This window comes from Lontra canadensis, unplaced genomic scaffold (genome assembly GCF_010015895.1).
Source record: "Lontra canadensis isolate GAN:19392208 unplaced genomic scaffold, GSC_riverotter_1.0 scaffold72, whole genome shotgun sequence".
Classification (NCBI taxonomy): Eukaryota; Metazoa; Chordata; class Mammalia; order Carnivora; family Mustelidae; genus Lontra; species Lontra canadensis.
In genome coordinates, this window is record NW_022631066.1 from 931,104 (window position 1) to 948,212 (window position 17,109).

At 35.7% G+C, this 17,109-nt stretch overlaps 1 protein-coding gene across 1 annotated transcript in view; it reads left to right on the forward strand.

Annotated features, from left to right (window-relative positions):
* Positions 1-17,109, forward strand: part of ARHGAP21 (Rho GTPase activating protein 21) — a 133,061-nt gene that overhangs the window by 74,433 nt on the left and 41,519 nt on the right. Inside the window, 3 exon segments of the mRNA XM_032880808.1 lie at positions 9,643-9,735; positions 11,282-11,360; positions 13,907-13,961. Of these exon segments, the coding sequence (XP_032736699.1) occupies positions 9,643-9,735; positions 11,282-11,360; positions 13,907-13,961 (227 nt within the window).

Here is a 17,109-nt window from a genome sequence, read left to right on the forward strand (position 1 = left end):
TTTTAACTCAAAATTTTATTTTATTTTATCTTATTAACATAGAATGTATTATTTGTTTCAGGGGCACAGGTCTGTGAATCATCAGCCTTACACAATTCACAGCACTCACCATAGGACATACCCTCCCCTGTGTCCATCACCCAGCCACCCTGTCTCTCCCCTCCCATGCCCCCAACAACCCTCAGTTTGTTTCCTGAGATTAAGAGTCTCTTATGGTTTGTCTTTCTCTGTGGTTTCATCTTATTTCATTTTTTCTTCTCTTCCCCTACGATCCTCTGCCTTGTTTCTCAAATTCCATTTGAGATCTTGCCATTTGCAAGATCTTGCCATTTGCAATGATGTGGATGGAACTAGACAGAGGGTATTATGCTGCACAAAATAAGTCAGTCAGAGAAAGACAGCTATCATATGATCTCACTGGTATGTGGAATGTCCGTTTATCCTCATCCACTGTGGAGAATACCACATACTATGGAGAACTATGGGAGTGTTTTGTTATCTTTCCTTAAGAAAGAGTAAAGTTCCTATTTCTTGGAGATACATAGTGAAGTACCTGGAGTATTTACAGATGTCCCTGCACTCTCTCTCTCAAATAAATAAATAAACCTTAAAAGGGGGGCTGGTGTGCGTGGGTGGCACAGTCAGTTAAGCATCAGGCCCAGGTCTGATCTCAGGGTCATGAGATCAAGTCCCACGTCGGGCTCTACACACAGCATGGGGTCTCTCTGAGTTTCTGTCTCCCTTTTCCTCTGCCACTTCCCCCTACCCCACACTCTCTCTCTCAAATAGAGAAATCTTCAAGTATTTGTGAATGAATTGACATGATATCTGGGATTTGCTTTAAAACACTCTGGGGGGGGTTGCTCCTGGGTGGCTCAGTGGGTCAAGCCTTTGCCTTTGGCTCAGGTCATGATCTCAGGTCCTGGGATCGAGCCCCGCATTGGGCTCTCTGCTCAGCAGGGGCCCTGCTTCCCCCACAACTCTGCCTGCCTCTCTGCCTACTTGTGATCTCGCTCTCTGTGTCTAATAAGTAAATAAAATCTTTAAAAAAAAAAAAGAAATAAAAGAAAACACTTTAGGGGAAAAAAGTAAGCAGGAGTGAAATAAGATTGACAAAATTTGATTATTTGTTATATTCATGGGATTGATTCTGTTTTGTCTAATTTTGTGTATACCAGACATTTTCCATAATAAAAAGCAAGCAAAAATAATTAGCTGGGTGTGGGTTGAAAGAAAGTTTGTCATGATTAAGTGAGAATATGGTCTGCTTTTTAATATTTAACAGATTTTTAAAATTTCATTTTGTTCCATCTGATATTACTTGAAGACCAGGTTGAGTAGAGAATATGTGTTTGCTTCTAACAGATAGAATCTGACTGAGATCCAACATCCAACAGGCGGTATTCTACAATGTCCAGAGGCTTTTGGAATTTGGGGTTTGAAGCTCATAATTGTTGGAGCTGTAGTTTAGAGGCTTGGGAGATGCAATTTTAAAGTGTTAGTCATCACTCAGGAAGTGAGAGCATCTTTATTAGGAATTTGGGAATACCTAGATTTAATAAACTGGCATATATATATTTTTTTAATTAGTGCTTCTGCCATAACCAAAGGAAATGGAGAGTACCCAATAATCTGCCATACCAGTCTTTTATTTATTTATTTATTTATTTATTTATTTATTTTTTAAAGATTTTATCTATTTGACAGAGAGAGAGCACAAGTAGGCAGAGAGAGAGAGAGGAGGAAGCAGGCTCCCCGCCTAGCAGAGAGCCCGATGCGGGACTCGACCCCAGGACCCTGAGATCATAACCCGAGCCGAAGGCAGAGGCTCAACCCACTGAGCCACCCAGGCAGCCCTGCCATACCAGTCTTCTTAAATTGGATGCTGCTTCATAACGATATATATGGGTTTTTGGTTGTTAGACAGTGTGTCTCTGTTAAGCTCTTAGGATAATTTTGTATGCCCTCAGCAAACCAAACCCCCAAAATGAAGATTAGAAGTTTGTTTTCAACAATTAAAAAACAGTTATGAAATATTTCAGATAAACAAAATATAGGGGAAAGTGTGTCTTCCAAATACTTGCTACCTATCTTTATCATGTTAATATTTTACATCTTTCCCCCCAGTCCTAACCCCCCACGTTCCCCCACACCTGAGACATAAATGATTATAAGTATGGATAAGGCCATTTTATACCACTCCTTTCCCAAAGGTAATCACTAGCCCGAGTTTGGTGTTTATCTCTCCCCATTTATTTTCTGCCTTAAAAGATTCTTAATTCCTAACTTTTGGTCAATAAATTCTTATTTGTGCCCTAATTTTTTTTTTTCCTGTGGCAATCTATTACCCATCAAAAAAAAGTTGAGGTCATTTTTCATTATTTAGATTTAACTTTGATATTGATTTCAATCTACATTGTGGTTTCACTTATATTTGGTCTGAAAACTAAACATCAATTTCAATAAGCTATTTAATTGATTTTCTTTAAATAATTAACGCTTGGAGCTTTAATGCTCCATTATATGAAATATCACTTTAGTTTTCCGCTTTTGTGAAGAGTGTCCTTCTTCCAAGGCTTATATAACTTTCATGTGAAGCACAGTTTAATTTCAGTGGTTTTCTCGTACATAGATTATTTTTTTTAACAACGAAGAAATCAATTAAAAGAATACCTTAAAAAGTTAACTGTCATTATAAAAGAGAAGATTGGTTCCATTTTTTAAAAAATTGTTCAGTAGCATCTTCAAGAGCTCAGAAGAATTTAAAAAGCTTTATCTCAGTGACAGCCATTATTTTCTGTTCCTTTGTTTTTGTTTAAAACATGGGATGGAATTTATTTGTATAAAGTATCTATTTTTTCACTCTGTTAAGAAATATTTTCCTCTTATCCCCAGAACTGTAGGAATCTCTGACTTATACCTACCTATTTCTCTGTGGGTATTCATTATAGGGTCCTCTTTATAATAAAAGTGGCATATTTCAAAATTATCCCCTCCTCTTTTTTTTTTTTTTAAAGATTTCATTTATTAGAGAGAGAGAGAGAGAGCGCACAAGCACAAGTTCAGGGGAGGGGCAAAAGGGAGAGGGAGAAGCAGGCTCCATGCTGAGTTGCAGGCCTGGATCCCAGGACCCTGGGATCGTGATCCAAGCCAAAGGCAGACACTTAACTGACTGAGCCACCCCCTGCCCCTAAATTGTCACTTCTTAAAATAATCCATTTGCTTGAGTCTGTTTGCTTTTATTCTAAGTTTAGATTTTGAAATAATTTAAATGTTGCCAGTGATTTTTGACATTAGTATTCTCTAAAAAAAGAGGGTCATACAGATTTAAATAATCTTTCTTCACTGACAACCTATCGGCCATCTGGTTTTGACACCAGTTTCTTTGAAAACAGGTTATGTAATTCATATCAGAGTTACTGGAATTTGTTTAGTACAGTTTCTTACTTTTGTCCACCTTCTTCTCTTTAGAGTTCTTTAGTCTTGATTTATATTCCTCAATTTCCTCACATTATGACAGTTAACACTTGTAGAGATCATCCTTCAACCAGTATTTGATTAAGCATTTGCAGAGTAACACGCACTCCGGCCTCATTTATCCCTGATCCGTATGTAAACCTTCTAAAGGTTTATTATCAGACGAGCACTGTAATAATGCTTATTAAATACCTTTTTATATTAGACATTATATAAGCATTTTAATGGATTATCTCTTTTAATCCTCACAACAACCTTGCCAGGTGGGACTATATTACCCTCATCCTCATTATCCAGAGGAGTTAACTAGAACAAGTAATCATTTTTCTAAAATCACTCGGAGGTAAGGTTACAGATAAAATACAGGATGCCCAATTAAATTGAATTTCTGAGAGACAACTAGTTTTTGCAACATTTGATAACCCTCCCTGGAAAATAAATGGCAAAGCTAGGATTTTAAACCATGTAATGTGTATAAAAGGCCCAAGCTGTTAACTACTGCATTATCCTGGATATTGATAGAAGTCACATCTCCCTGGATATTTATCCAATATTTGGATGGCAACTACTACCTACACGTTACTTATTTGTTTATTTGTTTTTCACTCATTATTTTTCTCCCAACTGATTTTATTTGCCATAATGTAAAAGTATGTGTTCCCCCCCCCCCGATTTCAAAGTAATATTCAACTTCAAGTAAATTCATATAAGCCATCTTTGTCTTCTTGTTTAAGTCTTTACTGATTGCATGTTAAATAGCATAAAATGGGACATTTTCTCTGCCTGGTCATTTTAGCTGCCATCATTTAACCATTTAGATTATTCAGATTGTTGTCTTTATTCCTTTTCTCAAATGTAGAAAGATTTATGTGTGTTTGCTATAAAGACACATTTTCCTTTTCTTTTGACAAGGTCAAGGAAATGACACTTGAATAAGGTGTTAACAGTTCTTTGCATTATGTCCTATGTGTTCTTCTTTGAATCACTCCTATGTGTTCTCAAAAAAAGGAGATATTATAAAACACAGATGTAGAATTAAAAGAGATTTTTACTAAGAATTGCCAGGGAAGCTATCTGGCCCTGCCAGATGATAATATAGGGAAGTAAAGAATCATTTTTCCTTGTGAATTACCACCGTTCAGGATCAGACTTTTAGTTTTGCCACATCCTGAAATTATTGACTTAAAAAATTAAAGACAGAAGAGATGGAATAACACAATCTTAAATTTGATATTTTTGATTTCCAGTACCAGTAGAATATATTAAAAAGAAGGCACTTTTTAAAATTATCCTTTTTTTAATTAAAAAAATTTTAATTGAAGTATAGCTAACAGAATATTATATTAGTTTCAAGTGTATGGCATAGTGATTTGACATTTCTATACATTACAAAATGCTCGCCATAATAAGTGTGGTCACCATCTGTCACCACACGAGTTATGACAGTATTATTGACTACATTTTCTGTGCTGCATTTTTCATCGCCATGATTTACTTTATTACTGAAAGGTTCTACCTCTTAATCCTCTTCACCTATTTCACCCATCCCCCAAACTCCCTCCCCTCTGGCAACACCCAGTTTATCTCTGAATTTTATGTTTTTTGTTTGTGTGTTGTTCTTTAGATTCCACAAATAAATGAAACCCTGTGGTATTTGTCTTTCTCTGTGTGACTTACAAAGAGAAGACACTCTTTTTTTTTTAACTTTTTTATTTAAATTCAGTGCAGGTCACATATACTGTATTAGTTCCAGAGGTAGAATTTAGTGATTCTTCAGTTGCATAGAACACCCAGTGCCCATTCCTTCAAGTGCCTCCTTAATGCCCTTCAACCAGTTACCTCATTCCTCCACCCACCTCCCCTCCAACAGCCCTTAGTTTGTTTCCTGTAGTTAAGAGTCTCTTATGGTTTGTCTCCCTCTCTGTTTTCATCTTATTTTATTTTTCCTTCCCTTCCCCTGTGTTCATCTGCTCTGTTTCTTAAATTCCACATATGAGTGAAATCATATGATATTTTGTCTTTCTCTGACTGACTTATTTTTCTCCTTCGCATAATACCCTCTAGTTCCTTCTGTGTCATTGCAAATGGCAAAATTTCATTCTTTTGATGGTTGAGTAAGATTCCATTGTATATATACACTACATCCTCTTTATCCACTCATCTATCAGTGGACATCTGAGTTCTTTCCATATTTTAGCTATTGTGGCCTTTGTTGCTATAAACCTTGGAGTGCATGTGCCCTTTCAAATCACTATGTTTGTTTCTTTTGGGTAATATCTAGTAGTGCAATTGCTGGGTCTTTTGGTAGCTCTATTTTTAACTTTTTGGGGAACCTCCATGCTGTTTTCCAGACTGGCTGCACCAGCTTTCATTCCCACCAGCAGTGTAAGAGGTTCCCCTTAAGAAAAGACACGCCTTAAAATTAATGAGCCAAGCATTTAACTCAAGACAGTCAAGGAATATGAAAATTAAAAAGAAGTATTTAAGGGATACCAATTTTGTGTTGTCCAGAGGAATTGGATAATATCTAGGCAGGAATAGCAAGTCAGAGTTTAGAGAAAGTTCAGAGAGGAAAGTGACAACAAGAATCAAAAGTATAATTCTCAGCAGATGTGATAGTTCTTGTTGTAAGATTGGCCCCTATTTTAATCTGTTCCACCTTCAAATGTTTTCAGGTGTAGTGTATTGAAAGATTTGTCAATGGTACAGTGTCTCTGATTTTATAATGGCAATCATTGCGGAATTAATATTTCTTTTATAGAAATTAAAACAATTATTTTGGACTATGTCTATTTTGCATAAGTGAAATTTTCTATCAGAATTTTCAGAATTGACTGCATTGCCACCCAGCCAACTTTTAACTTTTTTTATAGACTTCATTAATGTCATTTAGATTTAATATTTTCAGATATAAGTACATCTTCCAGACATAGTAGACTAGAAGACATTAATGAGGAAAGTGTTTCTTCTCTTTTATTATATAAATCTATTATTTTCTAAATCCATGGAAGCAGTGACTTGATTCAACAAAACTTACTAAACCTTCAGATCTCTAGCTAAGAAAAAATAGACAATTTTCTTTAAATGCCAACTCTTGTAAATGTTGAGTTGGCTACAGAGAAACCTATCCTGATTACCAAAGTAATTGCATTTTAAGCAACTGATATTGAAACTTTTTTCCATTCAGAGTAATTATAAGTGACTGTCTACTTGTATTCAGTAAAGCTTGACAAATGAGTATGTAGTTAAATTATTTTGACATAACTGGGAACCGCATGTTTGGATTCAGACCTGGGTTCAAATGCGACTCCACCTTTTTCCTAAGTTACTTAGTCTGTCTCCTCCTACTTACAGTGTTAATCTTAGGATCCTGTTGCCCACCCTGAAGCTTATTATGAGAATTAAACTAAATAACAAATATATTCATTCATTGAATATTTATTGAATGCCTGTTCTGTGCTAGGCATCACTCTAGGTACTATGGGTATCAGAGAACACGACAGAAATCCCTGCTCTTCATTTTAATGGGCGGGACAAACACCAAAATGCAAGCAAATAAAAAGGCAATTTTAAGTAGTGAGTGATACATTCTATGAAAAAAAAAAATAAAGCCTGGCACATACAAGAAGTTTCTCCCAGCTTTTCGTTATAATTTTCGAAGTAAAGCAAAGTCCTTGTCCATCTTGGTTCGACAATTAACATTTTGCTCTCTTTGCTTTATCTATCTGTCCACGTGTATGTGTGTGTGTGTGTGTGTGTGTGTGTGTGTGTGTATCCAGGGGTCTGAGTATCTTGGTCTATTTTTTCCCTCCAACCATTTGAAAATTAAGTTGCAGGTATAATTATAGAAATATAATAATATAATACGGCAATATAACGATAACAATTAGTCCCTAACTAATTTAACAAATATCTCTTAAGAATTAAGACATTCTTCTTTATAGTAAGTAGGGATTTAATGAATATCAGTTCTCTTTTCCTCCAAAGCTTCATAGAGAAAGCAGTCATGGCTCTCTGTCATAGCTAATCTGAAATGACAAAAGGATTTGTAATATTTTCATGTCATCCGAATATAGAAGGCCCTATAAAGTTTCTTTGGGAAGATGTCTGATACATATTTACAGTTTTTTAAATTGGATAATAGATACTTTGCATGTGTGTTTTTATTACCTTACAAGTTTTTAATTCTTAAAGATTTAAAATAGGGCACTAGTTTTCATTTAAGCACCATGAAGAGTGGAAATGTACATTTATTGAGGAATTATAACTGACATAATCAGTTACGTGCTGTGCTGAGTACTTTCACATGGTATCTTATTTAGTCTTCATAGAAACTCTTCAAGGATGTAAAAATATAGAATACTTATCTCTTAATATTACAGAAGAAAAAATAGTAGTAAAGTAAAAATGTTTACTTAATTGCACCTGGACTGTCAAGTGGGGAAGCAAGGATTTGGATCTGTATCTACTGGCTTCTGAAAACAAGCAATTTGGGGTGTCTGGGAGGCTCAGTTAAGCATCCTCCTCTTGATCTCAGCTCAGATCTTGATCTCAGGGTCATCAGTTCAAGCCCTGTGTTGGGCTCCACGCCCAGCATGAAGCCTTATTAAACATACACACACACACACACACACACACACACACAGACACCCCCAAAACTTAAGCAATTTCCACTATGTCCTGTTGCATTATAAGTGATTGAGTTAGTCATTCGCTTCTTTAGAGGACTGCTTTCAGAGTAAATAGTATGTAAAGTAAACAAGTATGCAAAAGAGTAAATAAGTATATAAAAGGAGTGACTGATGTGTATTCCTTTTTAAAGAAATTTCTTTGGAGCCACCTTTGTGATACACCATGTTTCTGCCTAGCATTGCAGTTTAAAGAGTATTATTCTGTTACTCCCTACATATATCTGCTTTCTCAGTCATGTTCTTTAAGTCAGGGCTGTGTCTCAGTGGTTCCCAAACCCGAATGCTCTTCACAGTCACCTAAGTTTCTGATCCTGTAGAGCTGGGATGGAGTCCCTGAATTAGCATTTCTAACACATTCCCTGGTTAGGTCAATGCTGCTGGTCTGGGGACCACACGTTGAGAACCACTGTCTGCCTCTGCGCTTCTCCCACCACGATCTTCATCTTGGTGCTTATCGCTTAGCTTAAATGCCCTCTCATCTGGGCATCCTTGACGTCTCATCCTTGACTTCTGTTTTACTGAAACTGTTGGTTGTTCTCATATGTCACTGTATGTAAGAATCACCTGGGAGACCTGTTGACAAAGTAGATTTCTTTTTTCTTCCCTTTTTTAAGATTTTATTTATTTATTTGACTGAGCGAGAGCAGGAACACAAACGGGGGGAGTGGGAGAGGGAGAAGCAGGCATCCCACAGAGCAGGGAACCCAGTGTTGGACTCTATCCCAGGACTCTGGGATCATCACCGGAGCCAAAGGCAGATGCTTAACGACTGAGCCACCCAGGCGCCGCAAAGCAGATTTCTGATTGAACCCCGAAACACTGATGTCTACCAAGCACATTCAGTGTTAATGCGGACGATCCGTGGACAGCAATTTGTGAAATATTGGCTTACAGAGTTGATTATGTGCTCATCATTGCCATGATGTCGTATTTGGCTAGGATTTTTTTTTTTACTGTAGTGCCGTTTTTTGTTTGTATGTCTCTCTCCCACTAGAGTCCCTGAAGGGAAAGGGCTGTCTTAGTCATAATTATAACTTAGTGCTTAGCACAATACAGTGTTAACAAGCAACAGAGTGAGTACTGCCTGTGTAATCTAGCTATATGACCCTGGAGGATTTAATCTCTCCTAGCCTCAGTTTCCCCTTTTATGCAGTAGTGGTAGTAACACTTACGTGCTATGGAAATTAGCTCTCAGGGTGTGTATAGTCTTTAGTGTAGTAATTTACGTACATTATGTACCCACTAAATGGACACCATTACTATTTTGGTGGTGGTTATGTTACAGAAGCAAAAAAATAATGTCTGAATTAATGAAAACACCTAAATTATGATTTTACCATCCAAATTCAGAAATATGTGTTTAGCACTTCATTCAAAGTCTTTGCTTAATTGTCTAAAATACCATTTTATATTTTGGTATTTTAATGAAATAAAGTGAAGTAAAATCATGCTTTGGGCTTCTTCTTTCCCATAGGAAAACAAAGAAATCGCTTGGAACCAATGGATACCATATTTGTTAAACAGGTTAAAGAAGGAGGACCTGCCTTTGAAGCTGGATTATGCACAGGTGCTGATACTCTTCTTTAAACAATACTTTCAAATTTCTTTTCTACTTCATTTCGCCCTTCTTCCATATTTCATTTTCTGTATTTTTATCTCCTTCTTTATGTTTTTTTTCCTGTGTCTTCACATCACTTATTACTATTTTTGAGACCTAGTTAGCTGTTTGTTTTTTGATACCCGAATGGGCGGGTTTGGACAGAAATAACTTAATATAAATTATAAATTAGTAGCACTTTTGGTTACCACTTAGATAACGGATTCATGGAGGCCCTTTTAAAAGCACCTGTTTTAACATACTTTGAATTTTGACAAGGATTACAAAATAGCAAAATGATGAAGATATTTACGGACATAACTAAAACAATCTCAGATCTCCCAAGTTCTCGAAGTGCCTTATCTGCTAGAGGTGAATTAATTGATTTGCACTATGAAGAGTGACTTAGGTCTCCAGTGCGAGGCAAGCCCTGCTTCTTCCGTAGGGTTCCCTGGCTGTGGTCTGGTAGCTAGTCTAAAATATTCAGCGATATGTGATTTTAATAAAACCTGAGCAGAGATTTAATACACACACTAAAATAATTACTCTTTTGTTTTTGAACATTAAGTAATTTAAAGTGGGAGTTAGTGAAAAACTATGTTTTACTGCCTTTTACATAAAATGTAGTGTTTTCAGCTATAAATACTGTAAACAGCGGATGTCGTTGCTAAGATTTACTAGGATGTGTTAATTATCTCTTTTGTCGTGGTTCCAATCTCCGATCTCATTAACATATATATAATTCCAATCTCGTTCCAATCTCATTAACATATATGTAATATGTATATTAGCGTCCATATGGGATTCCATTACTTAGCACGTATCATGTATATTCTAAGCCTCACAAGGTCAGGAAGATGTGGAGACACTGTGATAAGCACACAGAAGATACTTTTTATTTTTCTATTTTCCAGTTTTTCCTAATCTTTTCTCTCTCAGTCTCTTCCTTTCTGCCCCCCTGAGTTCTTATTGGTAATCCAAATGCCCTTTTCTTTATTAAAATGAAGAACAAGTTAATACACATAAAGTCAAAACCATGTGCATACCCATATTTCAGTTTTGTAATATAGCACTATTTATAGCATATTTAACATATGTGCTATATATGTATATATGTATGTATATATGTATGTGTATATATATACATGTATGTGTTATATACATATAACATATATGCTATAATACAGCATATAGAAATGACGGAATAGACAGAGGAATAACTAGGAGTTCTGCAACCGAGAAAACAAATGATAGGGGCGTAAGAGTATACCCATGGTCACTTAGTGATACCTTTTAGAGTTTCTAAATTCATCATTGACAAGGGCTCTTAAGACATAGCTATATTTCATCAGAAGCTGTATGTATCAAAATTTAGATTCATGTTTGTGAAAGACACTTTAAAAAACAGCGAGCAAGAATATATAGAAAATAAGTACTTACTCAAGGAATATTTCAAAAGTAGTCAGAAATGACCTTTAAGGAATTCCTCATGTGTTTTTTTTACTCCTCTTTGAAGGTGATCGAATTATAAAAGTCAATGGAGAAAGTGTGATTGGAAAGACCTATTCCCAAGTAATTGCTTTAATTCAGAACAGGTAAGATTCTCAAAACATGATTAATTTTGGCCAAAAATGGATATTTATAATTCAGCGAAGCAAGCAGATTCAGTATAGTCTTGTCTATATCCTACAATGGGATGCGGAGCTGTGGGACTTTCCCTTCAAGTGGGTCAACCATTTGAGAATTGTCAAGGACAAGGACCTGGTTATAGCTTACTTGGTACTTTGCTTCAACAAATCTCTCAGATTTGTGATTAAAGTCCTTTAGAATCCAAAAGCAATATGTTTTAGATTTACCGTAAATTCCTCACTTTTGCTTGAAATGACAATTAAATTTATAATTTATTATAATAAAAGTATAAATAAATGCACATATATTTTATTTTAAAACCTCTTACTCAGATATCTTTATTGATATCTTATTGAATAATACTCTTATTGAGTAATATTCCTGGCTCAAATTTATTCATTTGTTTTAACAAAGACAGCAAGAAATTCTCTTTGAATTCATCTGTCTGCCTACGTGCTACAGAATGATAGCATTTTTGAGCTCTCAAAGTAAATAAATATGTACAGAGTAACTGGGAGACCTTAAAGATAACTTAGTCCTACTCTCTTTTTACCACACACCGAGAAAATTTTTCTTAGTTATAAATAAATAAATTGAAAGCCAAAGTGGTTACCATGTTGAATTCCTGTCAAGAGCAGGGCTTGACTGGGGTCCCATTGCCTGGATCATCCCATTGTAATTAAATTGAAGTTCATTATTTTCTGAAGACATTTATGAAGTTCCTGTAATGATGTCTAAAACAGTTCATGCTATAATCTAAGTTATTTACATGAATGCCCTAATGCATTGTCATTTTTATAATTAGATGATGTGATTGTGATTTATTGCTCTCTTGAGTATTTTTACTGTTTTAATATATAATGAAATTCTCAGAGAAAGCAAATCTTAAATCTTCCCTCTAATGTTGGATTCTAGGTGCTCCTGACAACGATCCCTATTTGATCTTAAGTACTGGAGAAAACAGGGAACTAATGAAGGATTTAAGGCCACCCCAGAGGCAGTGGGGAGATCACCCAAATTTTTTTTCCCTTAAAATAATTTAGATCATCATAGATACACTGATATGTTTTATCAACCTGTAATTTAAGGATTTTTTTTAGTGTATTTGTTAAACATCTCTTCTTGAAAAATAATATTTTCCCAAAGTAACCATAACTTAATCTTTGTTTTCCTCAAAGTCCACATTAATTTTTTTGTTACTGGTGCAGTTTATCTTTTGGAGTAATAACACTTTGGAATGATAGTCTTGATTTTTTTTAGCTGATGAAGCAATTGGAAACATAGAGAAACACTATTTTTTCATCATCTTATTTTCTTTTAAACAATTGTGTTCCTTTTGTCTACAGTTGGTAACAAATGGATAACGCAGCACAAAGCCATTGAGATTCTGCAGGGTATTAATGTAAAATGTATCCTTGTAGAAGAATTTATCTAAACATCAGTTTGTATTTTCTACCAACTCCAAATATTGAAATACAAGTACCTACATATCTATTATTATTTATTATATATTATTTATTATATATTCATTATTATTTATTATATATTTATTATTATTTGAACCTGTGGTTCTTACGGTTTACTATTCTGAGCATTTATGAACCTGATAAGGGTTCAAATCTAACAAAAAGTGACACCAGTAAAATTATTAGGTTTTGTTTTCTTTTTTGTTGTTTGGTTGTTTCTTTAATCTCTTGATTGTATTGGGGGAAGAAAAAGCTAATTGAGTTAGATACTGACTCACTTAACAGGGATAGTCCACTATCCTTGCGTTTTCCAAATGTAATTCCAGATCAAGACTGGTATAATTTACCTCTTTGTACTTTTTTAAACCTCGAGAAACTTCTCTGTCATTTTTAACTGGACAGTTTGTAGTACCAAAACAAAGTGAGAATTTGAGCTGTTTCTGTAAAGGCTCTAAAATTAAGTCAGAGAAGAAATCAAATAGTTGAGATGCTGTACAGTTTTTTAAAATGAGTCATTTTGATAGTTTTGGTGGTGAACTCCAGTTCCCTTCAATTCTGAGGCCAAAAGGGACTATTTCAAAATTTAGATATTTAATGTTACTTAAAATGTTAAATTTGAGGGTTCTTTTGTTATTTCCATGTGAATGTATTTTTGACTTTATAAATAGTGAAAATATGTGGTAAAAATTTACAGCTTTTTCTGTGACTTGAATTAAAATAGTAAATAAATATATACTTAGGAGTTTTATTCCAGGAGTATAAGTAATATACTTCATGTTCCTAAATTAGAAACATGTTATAAAGAAGACTTGCCTACTTAAGAATAGTTCAAACTTATGTCAGTATGTGTTCTTTTCATTCATGATTAGCTTTATATATGAAAGTGACTTCTTTTTATTTTAATGATTTAGGCTTGAAAAATAAAGGCTAAAAAAAAATTAAACTCATAAGCAAGTTTAAAAAATCCTTCTGAGCAAACCATCTTTTTTTATGTCTTTTCGATACACTTTCACCTCCCCTAAAATAATTTTTATGCTCAATTTCAGTGATACAACATTAGAACTTAGTGTTATGCCAAAAGATGAAGACATTCTCCAAGTGGTAAGTTTTATTTACTCAAATATGCATTGTTCTATAGTCTCAAATGTTAATAAAGATCCTTTAAAAATGGAGGGGGACTGAATATAAGATTCTGGGGGAAAAAAAAAATCCTCTGGTTCATTTAGCAGAGTCTGGGATTCTCGACATTTTACCAAAAGACAAATGAACAAACAAAGAGCTATTGACAGTTTTTACAATTAAGTGACATAAGAATGTTTTATGGGTTTGACAGTGAGCTTCTGTTGTTGCCATTTGGAATGAGATTCCTAATGAGTTTGCCCCGATGTCACATCCTAGGTAGTCCTTTGAGCAGAAGCCAAAGCTCAAGGTACACGTGTATATCCCCAGGAATTAGAATCTCTTTTTTTTCTGATGAGAATAGAAATTTTATGAAAGCCATTTCTTAATTTTTCAATATGTATGACTGTTTGTAAATTAACCCACCAAGCAGTTTTGGAACAGCATCAGTTCATTCTATTAGAAGTAGGGTTCGTAGTGAACGAGTCTGTACCGTAAGGGAGCAGTCTGTCAGGGTCTTCAAGAGGAAATGAAACTATACTGAAGATTTTAACATTTAGCCTAAATTTTTTCCTCATTTTTAGAAAGAAAATGGATAGAATCCTTGACTCCTTTGTTGAGCTTAAAAATTGCTGAAAGTAAAAAGAAAGTAACATACATAAAATTCCATTCAAGAAAATAATACTTTTCTTCAGTTGCCTTTTGTTCAGTAGAATAAAACAGCATGAGCAAAACCTTTGAAATAACACCTGAAAGCTGACCACTCGAACTAAGAAATGGCAGTGGCCACTGAAAATTGTGTTTTTTAAATTCTTTTTAGCAAATAATTTTTTTTTTTTTTAATTCAAGTACAACAGGGAACTCAAGGAATCTTTGTGGTGGGAATGGAAATCGTAGTCATGGTTTTTTTTGGGTAAGCCATTAGTTTGACTTTAGTTCAACATAAATTCTAAGTAATCTGCAAACATTTTTTCACAGAAATAACATTAAAGCTGATCCTGATGATTCAGTGTACTGATGTAAAATATAATGAACTGAAATCCATGGAGATCCGCTTTGTGTTTTCAAAGCATGTGGATTTTATTGAGGAATGGCTTTTTAGGGCTAATGGACTATCAGGGGAGGGCTGATTTTAGGGCTAATGAATTATGGCATTGGGGAATCTCAAGAAGGTGCAGCTGTCTGGGGTGTGTTTTCCTGGGCATAGAGAGCTGGTTGTAGAGTACCTGCCCTGATAAATCAGCAGAATAGAGAGCCTCAGACATAACCACTGAAGGCAGCGGGAGTCACCAGATTAGAAATAGATGAGGGAATCGACTCTGGTGTTCCTCCTACACAAAGGACTAGGAGAGGAGGCACAGGTGTGGGGAGGCTTTACCTTGAATCCTCATTGGCAATCCAATGACTCAAAGGCAGAATGCGCTTCCCAAATAGGACTGTTTGCTCATCTTCACTGGACTCTTGCCTTGCCGAGTTGAAGGCACCGGTGGGATGCTGCTTACAACAGTGCTCATTTCACAGCACGGCTGGCACTGTCCTGAGCTCCTAGGGCAGGAATCAAGCCCAGAACTGCCATCGCAGCCCGCTGTGTGGTCGATGAAGAGCAGCGGCCCTGGAAGGAAGCATTGTCTAATTTCGTGATCAGTGGGAGAGAAGGTTAATTCGTCTGTTGTGTTATGTTTTAGTTAAGATATATTTATTTCAAACAAAGGCAAAATACAACGTGTTGCAAACACGGGAAAAAATTGGCTCGCTTGAGTGGCACAAACACACATCTTCTGAGTTCATTAGTAAAGGGGTCTAGTAAAATTGTGACAACATTTGTTTTTCAAACATGTTATTTGAATTATTCTAAATCTTAAGAGATTACAAGCATTACAAGATTATGCTCTCAATGATACAAGAAAATCTCGCTTTTAACCCCAGCCTTCATTCATATTTGAGCGCACTGTAATTCACAAGACAATCAGAGGAGTGTATGTAATTAATGCCCACTACACATCGTTCCTAAAGGACATTAGGACTCGGAAACTTCTTTTCTGCATCAGTGGTGTTAGCTGGGACATCTATGAGAGTCATTTTTTTAAGGCTATTATACAACACAAAGAGAATCTGGGATTTCCAAAACCATATGCAGAAATTCTTCCCTCTAACAGATTCTAGGGTTAAGATGTTCTGTAAGGGCCTTCAGTACTTATGTTGGTCTGTTACCCATAGGATGCGCTTTTAAAGACATGTACTGTGAGGTTGAATATTCATCGTAAAGAAAAAGTAAACACGAACACTTTTCCGGCCGTTGTGAATGTGGTTTACTCAAGCGGAGGCTTCTCGTAGTTTACATGTGTCAGTCTGGACAACGGTGGGACCGTGTGTCCGGGACTTTTCCTTCCCTGAAATGGAATGTGCACCAGACAGTTCTAGAGGTGCTCAGCTCCTCTTTGAGAGGCGGCGTGGAAAATTGAATTTGGTTTAAAGTTTGACTTGTGTAAGGATAAGTATATAATAATAAATTTCTACTTACAGATGATTGTGGTATAATATTGAAAAACATGAAGTAAGATTAAGAATAATTCATTCTGGTACCACACTAGTGCTGGTAATAATGCTCCTGTTCTTGGCAGCCTCATTTGCTAAATCAACATATATTTTCTAGATTAACAGTGTGAGTAGTATATTACGTTCATTTTTAGTCATTTTTGTATTTTACAACAATATTTTAGACTCTGATATCTTAGACAGTTTCATGTTTTTAAGGTATTACTACAAAATAAAACACTTTCTGTTCCATTTTCAAAGAAACAGAATGGTTTCCTCACCCTTTCAAATGTTGGCTGTGCATAAATGAAATAGCCACCACCTTGGGGCGCCTGGATGGCTCAGGGGGTTAAGCATCTGCCTTCAGCTCAGGTCATAATCTCAGAGTCCTTGGGATCCAACCCCCCATTGGGCTCCCTGCTCAGTGGGGAGTCTGCTGTGCTTTCTTCCCCTCCCCCCCCCCCCCCCCGTTCCCTCTCTCTCTCTCTCTCCCTGAAATAAATAAATAAATAAAATAAAATAAATAGCCACCACCCATCAAGTCACCTAAATAGTGATGCTGACTAAAGAAAACCCTTCCTCGAATGGGCTTACG